The 17542-nt window shown below is 47.7% G+C and overlaps 1 protein-coding gene, 1 long non-coding RNA gene and 1 pseudogene across 4 annotated transcripts; 1 reads left to right on the top strand and 2 right to left on the bottom strand.

Annotated features, from left to right (window-relative positions):
* Positions 1 to 851: 851 nt before the first annotated feature.
* On the bottom strand, positions 852 to 4746 carry LOC144456867 (large ribosomal subunit protein uL29 pseudogene; annotated as a pseudogene).
* Positions 4747 to 5800: 1054 nt separating this feature from the next.
* Positions 5801 to 9015, top strand: LOC110223142 (uncharacterized). Of its 2 annotated transcripts, none has more exons than XR_002328604.2 (2): positions 5801 to 7642; positions 8701 to 9015. It is a non-coding gene; the product is annotated as an uncharacterized LOC110223142 (long non-coding RNA). The 2 variants fall into 2 exon arrangements; XR_002328603.2 differs by lacking the exon at positions 5801 to 7642 and adding an exon at positions 7649 to 7848.
* On the bottom strand, positions 8936 to 15720 carry ZNF48 (zinc finger protein 48). 2 transcript variants are annotated; one of them, XM_021008470.2, is made up of 3 exons: positions 14245 to 15720; positions 12236 to 12329; positions 8936 to 11514 (listed from the first exon to the last, which is right to left on the bottom strand). In XM_021008470.2, the coding sequence occupies exons 2-3, from the start codon at positions 12312 to 12314 to the stop codon at positions 9722 to 9724; spliced, it is 1872 nt and encodes a 623-aa protein (XP_020864129.1). In that variant the 5' UTR covers positions 12315 to 12329; positions 14245 to 15720; the 3' UTR covers positions 8936 to 9721. The 2 variants fall into 2 exon arrangements, with proteins under 2 accessions (XP_020864129.1, XP_020864130.1); XM_021008471.2 differs by lacking the exon at positions 14245 to 15720 and adding an exon at positions 13960 to 14153.
* Positions 15721 to 17542: the final 1822 nt, after the last annotated feature.

Genomic DNA, 17542 nt, shown 5'->3' with positions numbered 1-17542 from the left:
AGTGTCGGGTTATAGCAGCAGCAAGAAATAAGCATATGAATACAGCACGTGACTTAAAGTATACCAGAGGCTGCATACACAAGTATACTATGTGACAAAGAACTGGCCTAGGAACCAAGAAGAGGGGGTTTCATGTCCTATGCCTTACACTGGCTGACTGTGTGGCACTGGGCAAGGCCCTTTAACCTCTCAATGCTCGAGGAAACATTCTAAAATTTCAAATTGAGAAAGTGTAGACCTGTATTAATCGAGGGAGTTTCTTCTTCTGGGAGTTCTGGACACCTGAAATTCCAGGCTGATCATTCAGGGTATAAAAGAAGCAAAAAGCACTTGGTTCAAAAGCTTCGTGAAGTAGGTTGTGTAATGCAATTAAATATACATTTAAGTATTATCATCTCCATTTTCCAGATGGTAAAACTGAGGTGCAATAAATGTAACTTAATATAACTTCACTCAGCTTGCGTCAGAGCAGGGAACAAATCTTCAGGACTCCCAATTCAATTCTTTTTTTCACAGTAACAACCTCTAAAGAGCCTTTAAGTGCCCAGCTAACAAAGGAAAACAAAGCATTTAATAAGTGCTGTTTACCAACTTCGGGGCTAAGAATTGAAATACTGAGCAAATGTGAAATGGGCCAGGGCCCTCAAGGAGTTTACATTTTAATAAGGCTAATACAAACCAGGGAGTGAGAGCTAAGAAAGAGAATGCCTGATTTTAGTGATAAAAGGAATTCCTTCCCCACTTCCCACCACCCGTTTATAGGTTAGCATTTCTTCTGCAACTTTTAATTTTATTTTTATAATAGTATTTTATTTTTCCAATTACATGTAAAGATGAATTTCAATGTCCATTTTTTAAAAAAATTCTGAGTTCCAAATTTTTTCCCTCCCTCCTTCTCTAAGACAATAAGCAATTTGATATAGGTTATATGTGTGCAATCATTTAAAACATATCCATATTAGTCATGTTGTGAAAGAACACACACACACACACCCAAAGTGAAAATAGTACTCAGATCTGCATTCAGACTCTGTCAATTCTTTCTCTGGAAGTGATGCATTTTAGATGTTCAGGGCTGCTGGGATCCCAAAATCACAACACACAGCTCCTGCGTGAAAGAATTCGACCCAAGCCTTCTTTCAGCCAATGACAAGATTTATTAGGACATCCATCATATTGGGCAGACTCTTAAGGAGTCTGAACGTTAGTAAGCTATTGGCCAGATTTTAAGAATCTGAGCAGTGGCTAGATGATAAGAATCCCAGCATCTTAATGGAGACAAGATGGACCTTATATACAGAAAGCCTGTGGTCGGGATCTAGGAGTGGCCAAGTAGTTTGGGGTGATGGGAGGAGGGGCCTAAGGAGATCTGGATGGCAGTAGCCAGTAAACTGGGATAAACAGAACTCCTGGGACCTGGACAATGGAGCCTAGCTAGGATCAAGTGTGGGAAATGGCCAGGGGCCATAGGGAGGTAAGACAATGGAGGGGAGATTGGGTGTAGCCATAATGAAAGGCCAGTTGATGGGATTATAGCCTCAGGCGAACAGCCAGAGATTTGGCCCCGTGGGAAAGTCCAGGATTTTTCCTTTCTGGGGCCCAGATCCCAACCCCATCAGAAGTAGATAGCATTTTTCATGAGTCCTTGGAATTGTCCTGGATCATTGTATGGCTGAGAATAGCTAAGTCATTCATAGTTGATCATTATACAATGTTACTGTTACTGTAGACAATGTTCACTTTAGATCAGTTCATGTAAGTCTTTCCATGCAACCTTTAATTTTAGAGAAATGTTTAGAATTCTAAGAGATTGAGTTGACTTGCCCAGGCTCACTAGCCAGTGTGTGTCAATGGTGGGTCCTCAAACCTGAGCTTCATGGCTTCAAGGCTGACTCTCTGTCCTCTGGAGGCAGCTGACACCCCTTTTCCTGAAACAATGGTAGTGTTGATTTGATAATCCTGCCTAGAGCAAGAGGTGGATGGACTGGGAGGGAGTGGTATAAATACAGCAAGCAGCAAAGCAGGTGTCAAGGTGAAGCCTGGTTTAAAGGTCTGGTCTGGATGTAGTGGAATTATTCAGTATTCAGAAAGCTCAGTCTCTCCCAGCCCCCAAAATTGAGTGCATTAATTCTTCCAGAAACTGAGTGGGGGAAATGGGGGTTTGAAGTTTCCTGATTGGTCAATGATGGGGATGGGATCTGAACCCCTAAAAGGAAAAGACCATGTCTTTGGGATCTGGACCCCTAAAAGGAAAAGCCCTGGACTTTCCCCGGTGGCGCAGGTCCCTAGTTCCCTAGTCTCTGGCATTCCCCTGAGGCTATAATCCTCTCAAACTGGTCTTTCTTTGTGGCCTACTCCCAAACCTCCCAATTCTGTTGCTCAGCCCTCCATTGTCTGTTACCTCCACATGGCCCCCAGCTACTTCCCACCCTTGATCCTATCTAGACCCCATTCTACCTCCCAGACACCTCAGCTACTGGCCACTCCCATCAAGATCCTCCCCAGACCCCTTCTCCCAGGCACCCCAAACTAGTTGGCCACTCCTAGATTCCTCCCACAGTCTTTCCGTATATAAGATCCATCTTTGCCTCCATTAAGGTGCTCAGATTCCTTAAGAGTCGAACCTATGCTCAGATCCTTTTTTTTTTTAAATAACAATTTGTCTATTTATTGAGCACCTTAACAGCAAATTTCCGAAGAGGGTACAGGTGTTCCTTCCTCTGCTGTTTTTGGGTCTTCAGGCTTTCCTCAAGCTTATTAAGCCTGTAGCACATGACACGGTCTTCTTGAGCTGAAGGTCCAGGGGCTTGTATTTCTTGCCCTTATAGAATTTCCTGAGATTCTCTTTGTGTCTGGTTGATGACAGTCAGAACAATAGATTTTCGGAAGACTCGGATCTTAGAAAAGCTTAGATGCAGCTGCTCCAGTGACCTTGGCCACTCTCAATTGGTAAGTTTCACCTTTAAGTCATCTGTTTGAGTAGCTCCTCTTTCTTCCCACGAAGATCACTAGCCTTGATTTTTGCCATGCTCTCAGAACAGTCATACCGCCACCAGCTCTGAGGGGAAAGAGTTAAAGGCCTATGCTCAGATTCTTAAAATCTGACCAAAGGCTCAGATGCAATCTGGCTCATTTGCATTAGCGATACAAATGCTTAGATTCCTTAAGAGTCTGGCCGATGATGGTGGATTCTTAAAATCTCACCCACCCCATCTGTGTTCTAATAAATTTTGTCTTTGTCTGAAAGAAAGCTTGGGTTGAATTCATTCAGGTAAGACCCTCGTCGCTATTTCTGGGTCCCAGCACCCCTAAACCTCAAAATCACCACCTGAAATGCTGTTCCAGGTTGCAGAATATGGGGTCACTGGGCTGGATGGATAACAAGGTGACTCGGGTGGAATGTGAAGCAGGGTCTAATGCTCCAAGACCTGGGGCCTCCTAATTAATGGGGGCTAGTTGAGTTGCCCAAGTAGGTGAATCAAAAACAAGAGGGGTTAAGAGTTGCCATCCTCTTGGGGGAAGGGAGGGACTGGAGATGACTGGAGCTAAACTAGGCCTGAAGAATCATAGTTAAACCAGGTAGCTGAGAGTTAAACCAGGTAGCTGAGACCTTCTAAGTGCCACTCAGTCAGAGATTTGGTGGATTTCTTTTACTGTGATGTAGTGAATTGAGTATTGAATCTGGAATCAAGGACTTCGGTTCTCGATCCAGATGTGCTTCTTCAATCCATTTGGATGAACATATGCTAGGCACTGTGGGAACTGCTGGAAATACAGAGATAAAAATAGATGAAAAATTTGTCTTTCAGCATTCAGTTTCCTCATCTATAAAATAAGAGTCTCTAGACTACAAAGTCTCTTAAATTTCCTTCTAACCCTAAATCAAATCCCTTTTGTTTATGTAAAGGGGATTGATTAAGGGGACTTTACCCCAATAGTACAACCCATCAGTTCCAAGCTAAAGGGTAATTTGGTAGCCAGGAAGCATTAGTCTATGGAAGGACCATGGGAAAACCTAATGTGGAAGGTGGTGCTTCCACTAAGCTTTGAGGAATACTAGGGATTCTAGGGAGGGACTGCAATCTAGGCTAGAGGGAATGGCTTGTAGTAAATTCTCAGAGGTGGGGAGTGGAAGTTTTAGTGAAGAACAGCAAAAAGGAAGATAATGAGGCAGAAAAAGGCAGGTGGGAGTCAGGTTGTGAAGGGCTTTAAAATGCTAAACAGAGAAGTTTGTATTTGCTTCTGGAGGTAATCACAGAAAATTATGGTAGCGTTAAAAAAAATCTTTAAAAATAAATGTAAAAACCAGATCCTGGCACATGCACTCCGTGGTTTACAGTGTGTTGAGACAGAATAGAAGGGAGAGAAGTAGTGGATGCCAAGGCACTGTGGCAGTGGCAGAATTGCAAGGGTAAATATATTTGGGTTGGAAAGATCTCTGAATCCAGAGGGCCAGGGCTAGCTCAGAGGCTGGGCCTAGTGTAGGCTTCAGTAATCAAGAAAGTAACAGAAAGTTGAAAGCCCTGTATCTGAATGCAGAGGTTCTCAGGTTTCAAGAAGGGCTTAGATACTAAACTTTATACCCTTTGATCTAGCAAGATCACTAGCAGGGATATACCCCAAAGGGATCAAATAAGAACAAAAAATAGGTACAAAAAAAATATCTATAGGGGCAGCTCGGGGCGCAATGGATAAACCTCCAGCCTTGGAGTCAGGAGGACCTGAGTTTAAATCTGACCTCAGACACTTGACACTTACTAGCAGTGTGACCCTGGGCAAGTCACTTAACCCCGATTGCCTCACCAAAAAAAAAAAATTATAGCAGCAGCTCTTTTTGTGGTGGCAAAGAACTGGAAATTAAGGTGCTGCCTGTCCCTTGGGGAATGGGTGAATTTATTATGGAATATGAATGTAATGGAATACTGTTGTTCTATAAGAAATGACAAAAAGGTTCAGAGAAACCCAGGAAGACTTTTATGAACTGATGCAAAGTGAAGTGGGCAGAAACAGAACAGTTTATACAACTGTTGTAAGATAAACAACTTTGAAAAACTTGATCAGCAGTAATCACAAAAAAAAAAAAAAGATTCCAAACAACAATGATGAAGGCTGCTACCTATTTCCTGACAGTGAAGTGATAGGCTCAGGGTACTGAATGACACATGGACGTGGCCAATGGGGAGGATTTGTTGTGCTTGACTATGAATATTTGTTACAAGAGTTTTCTTTTTCTTTTCATAGAGGTGGGGGTGGGGAGAGGAAGGTGGGAAGGAAAGAAAATAAGTTTTGGTTAACTAAAATAATTTTTTTAAAAAGGTGGAGCTCAAAAAACTTTCTTTAATTCGGCGAGGTCCCAATTCAAGGTCAGGTCTAAGCCGGAGGGGCCAACTGGGACCTAATTTCCAATCCAAAGGCCACAAGACCACGGAAGGATCCACAGAAACCCCAAAAGTATCCAAAGTTTGGGTTCCTTGGGCAGGAGTACGTTGAGGTACGTGGTCAGGAAGGAACCAGAGACCGCTATCCATGACTCTGACCAAAGTTTCTATGCAGAACCTTTCTGGTAAAGTGAATTAGTTTCATGTTCCTCCCCCAAAGTACTAGGGTGACTAGTACATAAGAAATGACACACTGGACAGAAATGTGTCTCGCCCTATAACTACCAGTCCTTTTCCTCTAACACCCCTAACATGGCTAAACTGAACAGCTAAGATGTGATTTCTTTAACCATGCTATTATCATGCATTGAGTAACGGATTTGGGACTTCCTTTCCTCCAGGTCAACTAAGATGTTAAATTCTTTGAGAGAAAATCTTATTATCTTTTTTTTTTTCTACAGCAACAAAGGACCTTAACCAAAGTCTGTATTTTAAAAAATATTTGTTAAATCTAATTGAACTCATCAAGCCCTGTTTTGCAGAGCTAAGGCCCAGCAAGCAAGCTGTGCCCTGAGCTTGGCATAACAACAATCCTTTGTGCTCACTCCCTGGATGATCTCAGCCACAGCAAAATCCCAGAATTGCTTCCTATAATGATTGAATTGCTTTGACCAGCACCAGGTGTTCTCTGAGCCTGGACAAGCACCTGCTATGTCCACGTTCTGTTCATGAAGCCCTGCTATGAATCAAACTTGTCACATTGTTAGTGTTACTTCTCATTGTCAGGGCTACAGCTCCTTATGCAGCCATTGGCATAAATTCAGATTTGGCCACACTAAAGCAGGTTCCCCCCCCTCCCCCACCAGAGTCAGGGAGCTGGCACTCGTCCATGTCTCTAGCTTGCTCTGTTTAGCTCTAGCCACCCATGGGTTAGAAGCCAGTTTGGTCCAGTTGACAAATTAAACATAAAAGAAAATAAAAAAGAATCTAATCAAATTCTACATATGTTCTTGGGCACAATGAGCACAAAACCCATTGACACTTTTCAAATTCAAGACTGGGAGCTTCATTAGGTAGGGTGGCAGAGGCCAATGCGTTGGGCTGGTGTGTGTTCTGGTACAAGGTGGAAATATGACCTGGCTTGCTGCTAGTCTGTGTCCCACTGGAAGGCTAGAGGCCTGACATTCCAAGAGAGGGTTTATGTCCAGTCCCTCCAGTAGGAGTCATAGAAGGTTACAAGACAGGCAACAAGCCTTTAATTAAGAGCTTACTATATGCCAGGCACTGTGCTAAACACAAATCTTATTTCAGTTCATCCTCACAATCACAACAGCCTAGACTCTCAAGACTAGAAAAGTGTTCTAGTATAACCTGCTCACTTTGGAGAGAAAACTAAGGCCCAGAGAGTGGCAATTAGGGGATCCAATGAAGATCGATGAGCCTGGAATCAGGAAGACCTGAGTTCAACTGTGATATCAGATACTTATTAGCTGTGTGGCCTTGGGCAAGTCACTTAACCTGTTTGCTTCAATTTCCTCACCTGTAAAATGAGGATAATAATAGCACCTGTCTCCCAAAGTTGTTGCTAAGATCAAATGAGATAATAATTGTAAATTGCTTAACACTGTGGCTGGCAGGCACTACATAAATGTTAGCTATTATTATTCCAAAGAGGCTCAGCTTGTTAGTTTAGTAGAGCTGGGACGAAGTCCCAAGTCTCTCTAATCCACTTTGCACTACATCATGCTGCTCTGGCTTCCGGCTCGCACAGTGCAGAAAAATCAGGTGACCTCCACGGTACCAAGGGAACCTAGCCCTCCAGAGACCTAGAGACTAGCTCTTTGTCATCCCCAGGCTGGCCCAGGCTGGAAATCGGAAGTGCGCCAGGCGTTTGGGCATTTTGGGAAATGTAGTCTGTGCTTTATCCTTGGCCAAGCGCCCTTGCTCATCCGCTGGATCTGATTGGTCTCTTCGTAGGACGCGATTGACCTATCCAAGACCACCGGCCTCCACATTGCCTGAGAGACTCTGGGCCGAAGACAGCAGCCCTCGCCGAAGGGGTGGGAAGAGGAGGGTGGACAGAGTAATCAACAGCGACTGGTCAGAGACTCGTTAGAGGCGGGATAAGGAATAACAATGGCTAAGTGGTGCACAGCCTGTCGAACAGCCCGAGGGCAGACCTCATTGGCTGCGCCTTCGCCCTTCTAATCCAATAAATTAATTTTCTCCTCTTTCGAACTACTCACGATCTCCACCTAGCAGAAGTGAGTAGGGCATCCAGGTTCTCCTGTGCTGCGTGCAGTTCTAGGCAGTCTCCTTTTCAGGGGGCGGTCTGGTTACAGGTTTGGTTCTACGGACTCGGAGCCAAAAACATGGCTCCCAAGACTGGAGCTTGTCGTTTTTGCTCCCGCAACATTTAATTGAGGAGGCGAACTTGAGACGCGACCCTGCGAGTCTCATCGTTAGCAGGGTTTGTAAAGGAGGCGGGCCCAGCGGATCCCGAGAGCTGATCGCTCTATCTTGTTCCCTTGCCCCCCCCCCCCCCCGCACCAAGGTGCCCCGCCCTCCAGCTCTCGGTGGTGGGCTTTTTTAGGCAATTGGGGTTAAGTGACTTGTTCGGGGTCACACAGCTAGTAAATGTCAAGTGTCTGAGGCCACATTTGAACTCAGGTCCTCCTGACTTCAGGACCGGTGCCCTTTCGACTGTGCCACCTAGCTACACCACGGTGGTGGGTTTTGGGGCTCTCCTTCGTGGGTGTGGCCTCAGCACTGGGGCGGGGGGGGGGGGGGGGAGTCCCAATGGATCCTGTGATCAGTTACAGTAATCTCAGATATCAAAGAGCTCTGGAGGGGTTCTAATGAGGGGCAGACACTAGTAAAACAGAACTGGAAGGCATCTAATCAAATTTTGTACCTAATACTAAGGTACCAAAAAAAGGCAGTTCCTGCCCTCAAGATGCCTACAGTCTAACTCAGGAAGCTGCAAGCAAACAAGCTATCCACAAATTAAATTAACAGAAGGAAGGCACTAGAATTGGGGGGTAGGAACAGGGGTTGGGAAGGGCTTCCTGTAGATGATGGGATGTTATTTGGTATTTGGAGGAAGCCAGGGAAACCCAGTCCTAGCATTTTATGGAGAAAAAAAGCCCAGAGCAGTTAAGTGACTTAACCATAATCATAGCTACTATGTTGAAGGCAGGAGTTGGGTCTTTCCATGTCTTTATCTACCACACTCAAGCTGCCTCTGGGTAAATGCAACTACTAGTAGTTATGATGTAAGCTCCTTGATGACAATAGTTTTCATTTTGTTTTTGAATCCCAGGTACCTTGCCTTGAAAATAAGCAAGCACTTGAGTCCTTAAGGAATGAACATGTTAGAAGTCTACATGCGCTGTCTCCAATAGAATGGAAGCTACTGGAGATCAGGGACTGATTCATTTTTGTTTTGTACCCCCAGCACTTCCAAAAGTGTCCAGCAAGTAAGATGCTTCATACTACTGACTGTTTCCTGTCTCTCTTCCGCCACTCCCTCAGACCCTGTACAAAAACCCACGCCGTTTCAAGACAAGAGACAGTTTATTGGGGATGAGACAGTGTCAACAGAGATCCCAGAGATAAAACCCTTATTGCCTACCTAGCTTTTTTGTTTGTTTGTTTTAGGGGTTGGGGGAGAGGTCTCCTTCAAGGTTCATTCACATTGCTAGGCCTCTCCCCTGGTGCCACTATGTTTTCTCCACCCATAGCCACCTGGCCTCTTCTTCTGTCCTGGGGAACTGAGGACTGGATACTCTGCTACCCTTCATCGTGTACATGAAAATGACTCTACAGACCCATCAGCAGCAGGGCATGAGATGTGTGCTTTCTCCAGTTACTTAGTAGAATGGTACTACTATATTCTACAATCTTGTCAGGTCCCCTTTCATCTAAGGTCAAGAGGCTGCAAAGTAGCTGGTTGGGGTGGGTGGGCCAAGTACACTGGCCCACTAAAGGATTGGTCTGGCTTCACTGGAACACTATTCTAACTCCGCCCCCCAGCTAACAGTTCAAAGGAATAGCCCTGAAATAGAAGTCAAAGCCCCAGCTGGCAAAGAAGACAGTACCCAGACTGGTCTTCCCCCTGGCAGTGTAATGGGAGCTCTGATGTCACCAGTGGGGAACTGGGGAACTTTGGGAGTTGAGAACCCCTGCACCTGGGGCCAACACATGCCCTGACCTCCTCTTCTCTGGCTCTCTGCCTCCTGACTCTCCTTTCCCACTCCGTGGTTATCACTTCCCTTACTCCCCACCTCAGGCAGCAGCAGATTCCCTCCCATTCCCCTTCTGGACCCATCTCTCTGGCTCCATCACTCTAGTCCAGTCCCCAGCTCGGCCTTGGGGGGCCGAGCTCTGGTAGGCCCTGCTCCGTAGGGCCGCAGTGCCAGGTGCCCACGTTGGTGCTTGATGCGGGCAGAGCTGTCCCCAAAGCCCTTGCCACACTCTGCACACTTGTAGGGTTTCTCACCTGTGTGAGTACGTCGATGCTTCACCAGGTCTGAGCTTCGAGGGAATTCTTTCCCACAGTACCCACAGATATGAGTCCGGCTTGTGCCAGGCGGCCTGCCCCGAGGCCGGGGAGTGGGGGCTGCTGGGCCGGGAGGGTTGTGGGGCCGAAGCAGGGCTGCTGGGGGGGTTGGCGCTGGGCGGGCTCGTTCACCTCGGTGGGTGCGCAGGTGCTTAACACGGGCTGAGCTGTCAGCAAAGCCTTTCCCACACTCGGGACACAGGTAGGGCTTTTCACCTGTGTGCACACGGTGGTGCTTTACCAGGTCTGAACCTCGCCGGAATCCTTTCCCGCACTCAGGACACTTGTGAGGCTTGTCCACTGCAGGAGGGGGCGGCTCTCCAACCTGGGGGCCCTCGGGCTCTGGCTCTAGACCAGGGAGGCCAAAAGGGCCCTCCCCAGGATGGGGAGGACTACGTGGGACAAGTGGAGGACTAGGGCCATGAGGAACTGGTGGAGGACTTGAGCTAGGGGGTGGGCTGGGGCTGTGAGGAGCCAAAGGGTACCCAAAGGCCTGAGGTTCCAGGTGAGTGAGGCGATGTCGCAAAAGCGTAGAGCTGAGACTAAAGGTTCGGCCACACTCAGGGCAGCCATGGGGCCGCTCACCACTGTGTGTGCGAAGGTGCTTGACGCGTGCTGAGCTGTCAGCAAAACCCTTGCCACACTCTGGGCACAGGTAGGGCTTTTCACCCGTGTGCACACGCAAGTGCTTTACAAGGTCTGATCCACGGGCAAACTCCTTTCCACACACATCGCATCCAAATGGTTTTGGCCCCAAGTGGCTGCGCTGGTGGCTCAGGAGGCTGCAGCTCAACACAAAGCGCTTCCCACACTCAGGACACATGTGGGGCTTGTCCCTGGGTGCAGCTGTTGAACCTTGTGGGATGGAGGAAGCAGCCCGGGCCACTCGCCGGGATGCAACCGTGCGGGGAGGCCGTTCACCTCTGTGCGTCCGCTGGTGCTTAATCCGTGCTGAACTGTCCCCAAAGCCCTTGCCACAAACAGCACATTTGTATGGCTTCTCACCTGTGTGTGTGCGTTGATGTTTCACCAGGTCTGAGCTCTGCCGAAAGCTCTTGCCACATTCACCACAAATGGTGGGGCGCTCGCCAGCAGGAATTCTAGGTCTCGGAGTCCGTGGGGGGCCTGGAGCTGGTGGGCGGGGCCGGTATGGCTTCTCACCACTGTGTGTTCGCTGGTGCTTGATGCGTGCTGAGCTGTCCCCAAAACCCTTACCACACACCCCACACTTGTAGGGCTTCTCCCCCGTATGTGTGCGCTGGTGTTTCACCAGGTCTGACATTTGCCGGAAGCTTTTCCCACATTCACCACACACGGGTGCCCTCTCCCCAACCTGTGCCCTTCGTGTTTCTGAGAGAGGTCTGGGAACTCGAGAAGGGGGTTTCCCATGCTCTGCACTTGTCCATATTTCTTCCCAGGTCCCCTCCGGTTCTAATTTGATGGCACTATCTCCTTCATCCCGGCCTGAAGCCACATCTCGAGTTTCCTTGAAACCCAGGCCAGATACCTGTTGGGGGTCATCCTCAAAATTCAGACCATCATGGTGAGGGTGATGTTCATTCTCACTCCCCATACCTGTCAAGAGAAAGGGGAAATTGCAGACCCTGCCCTTTAGCCTCCTGACCCCTTTGCTGGATACTCAAGTCCTCCAGAAAGTCTTCCTGGATGAAACAGACACACATGATCTTTCCTTTCCCTGATCTTCCACATCATATAAGATGCTCACCTGACATTTACCACCTGGTTCACTTGACACACCTTCAAAATGTGTGTGTGTGTGTGTGTGTGTGTGTGCCCATGCCCTCCACTAAGGCAGATCACGATCTTCCTTAGTAAAAAGTCTTCATCAGTTGTTAATAACTGGGAAAAAAATTCATCATCTGGTAGGCAGTCTATGGTAATGAGTTTCTTTTGTATGGCCCTCTGATAGCAGCTATACATCTATGTCACCAGGACCATACTTAATAATAACAGTATTATTATATGTATATTTAGCACTTTAAGGTTTACAAGGCACTTTCCTCCCAGCTCTTACTGTAGCTAGTGAAACATTCCTGGTTTCTAAGGACCTGTCAGAGATGGTACTCTATCAGCACTGCTTTCCAAAACCCTCATAATACAATGAGGCATCACATTAGGATTTCAGCATAAGAAAGGATGTTAGGGATTATTTTTTTTTTCTGGTATATCCCATTTTCTCAACTAGACTGGAAGCTATTTAAGGGAGGGGCCTAGTCATAACCCTTTTTGTATTCAATGTCTGACAAATAATTGATGCCATGTTACCTTTACCTACCTGTTCGAGTGCTTCTAAGGAGCTCCCTCTCCTGTGAACCTTGAAGATCTGGGTGCCATGGCTCAACCCCTTGCTCCATCCCAGGGAGGATATCCTAGAGAATTTTTAAAAAATGCCCCTTAGGGGCTGTACAACCACACTAATTTCTTCTGTTGCTTCCCACCGGCTCAAACAGATAATTTTATGCTGACCAGGGCAGCAAGTTTTTCTTCCACAGTAACAACCATATAGTTCGTGTTTACTAAGTTTCTTAAGGTGCATGACCCATATTTTTATAGCACTTTAAGGTTTACAAAGCATTTTCCTCACAACAGCAGCATGAGGTAGTTCATGCATATATTTTTAACCCACATTTTAAAGATAGGAAATGCAGAGTCAAAGGATTTAAGTAATTTAGGAGGAGAGAATCTGGAGCTGGAAAAGATCATCTAATCCAGGAGTTCTTAACGTGAGTTCTGTAAACTTTTTAAAAATTATTTTTTGAAAACTCTTATTTCATTAGAACTGATTTCCTTTGAAATCCTATGTATCTTATTTTATGCATTTAAAAACATTCCTCTTTACTGTATGACCTTGGACACACATTTTAACTCTGAGCCTCACTCACTCTACCTTTCATCTGTAAAATGGAAGTAAGTCAACAAGCATTTATTAAGCATGTAGCAGGTACTATGGCAGGGATGCAAAGAAAAGCAAAAAACAGTCTCTGGCCTCAAGGAGCTCTTGCTCTAATGGGGTCAGGACAAATTACAGACAAACAAGACAGATACAGAATAAATTGGACATAATCTTAGAGAGAAGCTACCAACCATAAGGAGGGCTGGAAAAGGTTTCATGCAGAATCCTTACATAATAATACATTAACAAGCTCAATGAGTTGTGAGGAAAGGCCTGAGTAAGCCTGACAGCTCTACTGAAATGTGAGCTATTACTTTTATTGCTATCTGGACTGGATGTTGGTTGGTTGTACACCCTTCAACTACATTATTTGCAAAGTTGGGGGGGTTTCTGTTCACTTAGGATTTTATAATGTAAGTTCTGGAGTAGGATCTTCACCAAAAAACCCAACTTTAAAAGTTCTACAACATTTTGCAGTGACAAAACAAAGTGATGTTATCCACATTGAGTGAAGTTAGTCATCACTAATAAAATATCGTACACATCTCAGGCTGCTAACGAATCAAGAATTCCAATGGCCAGTTTTGCTATACAAATTTAGAAAACTTTAAAGAGTTTCTAATTTTGCCTAATAGACTAAAAGTGAGTTTTTTCTTAGCTCACTATGTATATTTGGAAACAAACAAAAAGAACACTAATAAAAAAGCCAGGAATTACCTATGTGCCAAGTACTGTGCTAAGCGTTGGCAGCACACACAAGAAAAAGATAAAGAACCCCTGGAACTAGTCCAACCTCACATCAAGTCAACAAGCATTTATTAAATGCTTAACATGCACCAGGCACGGTGCTAAGCGCTGGCATCCCTCCCCCCTAAAAAAAAGGTTAAGAACCTCTAGGTCTAGCTCAACCCCAAGGCAAGTCAACAAGTATTTATTTATTAAACACCTACTACCTACCAGGCACTGGGCTACTCGGAGGCACAAAAGGGGAAAAAAATAAGTGAAGAGTTCCTGGTCCAATCTCAACTCTGATCACAAAGCATTTATTAAGCGCCTACTATATGCCAGGCACTGTGCTAAGCGCTGGCACCAAAAACAGAACCAACCTCGAGTCACGGTGAGCGCCTCCTGTGCGCGGGGCGCTCCTCCCCCCCAGGGCCCAGGACGGCCCCCCAAGGTTCCGCTCGAGGGGCCCGCCCCGAGCCAGGCTGCTCCCCGTTTAACCGCAGGCGGCCGCTCGGCTCCGGGCACGAGCGCTAAGATGCGGGGTCCTCCCGTGCTTCTCGCTCAGTGACAGCACGAAGCTCAGCCCGCATTGGCCGCGGGGGGCGGCGAGTCTGCGCGCCCCGCCCCGCCCCGCGCCCCCAGCCCTGCCCCCTGGACCCCCTCACCTCGGCGTGGCCTCCAGGCGCTCCCTCGCGTCCTCCCTCGGACCCCGGCGATCCCGCCGCCTCGCTCCCCCCCGCCCCCCCACAGGGGGTTGTCTCTCCTTCGAGTCCCCGCCCCCGGCTCGGGGGGGGGGGGAGCTAGCAGGAGTCGGAGAACGGGCCGCCCTGCTGGGCCCAGGGGCCCGGAGGTCTGAGCGGAGCGGGCGGAACTAGGGACCCAGGCGTCCGGGAGGCCGACAGCCAGGTGTGGGGGCGGGACGGGAAGCGGAAGCGGCCTCTTCTCCGCGATGGGGCCGCTCTAGAAGGACGAGGCGGACTGTCTCGATGGTGCTAGCCCGGCCAAGGGCTGAGTTGGGTGGCTGTGGATGCGATCCGGCCCGGCGGAGGGAGGGGTCAGAAAATGGCCTTCCACCGGCCGTGGGGCCCTTCTAGGCGCCGGGTGGTAGCCCGAACTCGTTGGTATTAACCGGTTCGCTCTCGCAGCAGCGCCACGGGAGCGGGAGCAGGAGCTGGATGGGGAGGGGGTGGGGAGGAGCTCAGCCTCGGCCGGCCTCGGCGGTGGGGTCGGGTTGGGGGGGACCCTCCTTTGGTCTCTCCGCCTGGCTCTGCCTGTCCAGGAAAAGCGGCAGGCAGGCCGGGCCAAGAGACCCTGACCCAGGGAGAGAGAGAAGCAGAGACACGGGAGAGAGATAGGGAGACCAAGGGAGAGGGAGACAGAGCGGGAGACCGCCCGGGAAACTGGGAGGAAAGAGGCAAAAGGAGACGGAGACCCAGAGATAGGGAAAGTGGGGAGGGAAGGGGAGGAGGATCGAGGGAGATAAGGATGGGGAGCGGGAGACAGGGGAAAGGGGGGAGGCAGAGACAAAGACCCAGAGACCCGGGACCAGAGGAAGGGGGTGGGGCTCAGAGCCCCCGGGAGACGGACGGACACACGGACGGACGGACAGACAGAGCAACTGAGACCCCAGGAAAGAGGAGGCAGGGTGCAGACTGAGACAGAAGGAGAGGGAGACAGAGGCAGTCGGAAAAACTAGAGACCCGAAGGAAGGAGAGGCTGGGCAGAGACAGACAAAGGGAGGAGACAGAGACGGAGAAACAGAGACATGGGGCAAGAGGAAGGGGGTGGAGCTCAGAGACAGAGACAAAGAGTGAGGGAGATGAGAGCGAGAGAGACGGAGAAGCCGGCTACGGGGGAGAGGCGGGGGAGAGGCAGGGGAGGGCAGAGACAGAGACAAAGGGAGGGGGGGACGGGCAGAGACAGAGACTGTCAGAACAGAGACACAGAAGACAAAAGAGACAGGGGTGGGGGGGAAGGTAGAGCGCAGGAAAAGGCAACGTGAGACAAGACCGAGGACTAGACGTACAAGTGACCAATCCGAAAGCAGGCACTGAGTCACAGAGATAGAGAGAGACAATGATCTACAGAGAAAGAGGCAGAGACGGGCTCACAGAAGGCGTCTAAGAAGGAAACCAAGAGACAGACAAAGGAAGTGCTGGAGACAGAAACAGAAACCCAGACAGCCAGGGAGACTGAAAGAATAAACTGGCTTCCCGGTTTAGTCAGATGCATGCCTTGTCCCCTGATCACTTGGCTCTCTGGAACCAGGAGCACAGAAATAAATGTCAGCCCTGGCCTGCTATTTTTTTTGGGGGGGAGGGGGTAATTCTAGTGGGTGGATGTTTGAGACAACTAAGTCTATCATTATGAAGATAAAATGAGATAATAGATGGGAGGAACTTCAGATAAAACAAGTTTTAAAAATTATTTCAGGACCAGATATTTATGGTTATGATTGTTCTCTGTGCATACACACAAGTTCCCGAATGTGGGGGAGGTGGTCAGGCTGTTGGTAATACTAGAACAGTGTGGACCAGCCCATAATGCACCAGGCCAGAGCCAGAGCAGATAGTATTGAGGCTCTGGACCCAGACAGGGCTAAGTGAGGATGGAGCCAGTCTTTCCCTCCCCACTGGGGCTGGCTCAGACCCTCAGTGATGGTTTCTCTGAGGCGGCTTCCCAGGAAACTTAGGGGCTTTTATCTTGTAGCCACTTTAACATGGACAAAAGGCTGCCTTGAACCCCATCCCCCCTCCCTTGCACTCTATTGAACGAAAGACTATGGCATACTCCCAACCTCACCTACTTTCTACCAGCCCCCAGAACTGATCGTAAATTTTCCTCCTTTCAATCCAGATAGGCCAAGACAATTGAAAAAAAAAAACCCACTTAAGTGCCTAGCATGAAGGCAGGCAATTTAAAAAACAAACACTCAAGTGCCTAGCATGAGCAACCTTTTTGCTAAGGCTGAGCATACAAAGACAAATATGAAAAACTGCCTTCAAGAAGAGTACATTTTACTGGGAGATACGATATGTATACAAGGAAATACAAATATACAAATATAAACAAAGTAATTTCAAAAGGGAGAGCTATGAACTAAAAAGGATCAGGGAAGGTCTTGTGGTATAAAAGCTGGTACTGCCCCACTCTGGGGTCAAGATAGCTTTTGCAATGAAAGCCTGGACTGCCTAGTAGTTCAGGGACTTGTCTCTTCTCTCCCGCCACATAAGGACACTGTGGCTTCCCACTCAAGTTTTGCTTGCCCTGTTTCCATCTCTCACCCCCCAGCAATGACTTTCTCCTTTCTTTCTGCCTATCTGAATTGTAATCTATCATTCAGGAGCCAGCTCAAGTCACATCTCCTCCTCTATGGACTCCCCACTGACTTTGCTTGTGTCTTCCCAGTCTGGACCCTTTATTTGGGGCTTAACATATGTGCTTCCTAATATTAGCATGTGACACCAGTGGGCTGTGTGTGCCACACTGGGGTACACAAGGGACACTAGAAATACTCTTTTGTTTTGTTTTGTTTATTTTTATTTATTTTTTGAGAGATACTCTTGCAAGCAGTTCTTGTGCTGCCTTCCAGCCAAAGAGGTTGGTTATGTGCCCCTGTATTTTGTCCAGTGAAGTGGTGTAATGTTTCACTTGTACACCAGGTGGCACTAAATTCAAGCTACCGGCAAATGGTTGCTTCCAAGGCTCTCCTTGCAGGCAGGAGCCACTGAGCTCAGATTAGCTGTCCCAGTTCTAAATTTAGACTACAGCAAGAGTTTTTTTTTAAAACAATTTCAAGAACCTTTATTGAATCCAACATTCAATAGTATCTAAAGGGTGAAGTTCTATTTCAGTTAAAACAAACAGTTTTAACAATTCCAAATATAAAACCATTAAAAATTAATTTATTTATAGATAATTTTATCCCTCAGTTCTTATGAGTTAATATGCCTCATTGCACCA

Source organism: Phascolarctos cinereus, unplaced genomic scaffold (genome assembly GCF_003287225.1).
Source record: "Phascolarctos cinereus isolate Bilbo 61053 unplaced genomic scaffold, phaCin_HiC Scaffold_4;HRSCAF=312, whole genome shotgun sequence".
In the NCBI taxonomy this organism is placed as follows: Eukaryota; Metazoa; Chordata; class Mammalia; order Diprotodontia; family Phascolarctidae; genus Phascolarctos; species Phascolarctos cinereus.
This window is presented reverse-complemented; position numbering and strand designations above follow the sequence as displayed.

Coding starts and splice junctions, on each gene's coding strand:
- ZNF48 (XM_021008470.2), bottom strand. CDS start 12,314: ATGGAGCAAGGGGTTGAGCCATGGCACCCAGATCTTCAAGGTTCACAG. Junction 11,515..12,235: donor CCTTAGAAGCACTCGAACAG/GTAGGTAAAGGT, acceptor TTCTCTTGACAG/GTATGGGGAGTGAGAATGAA.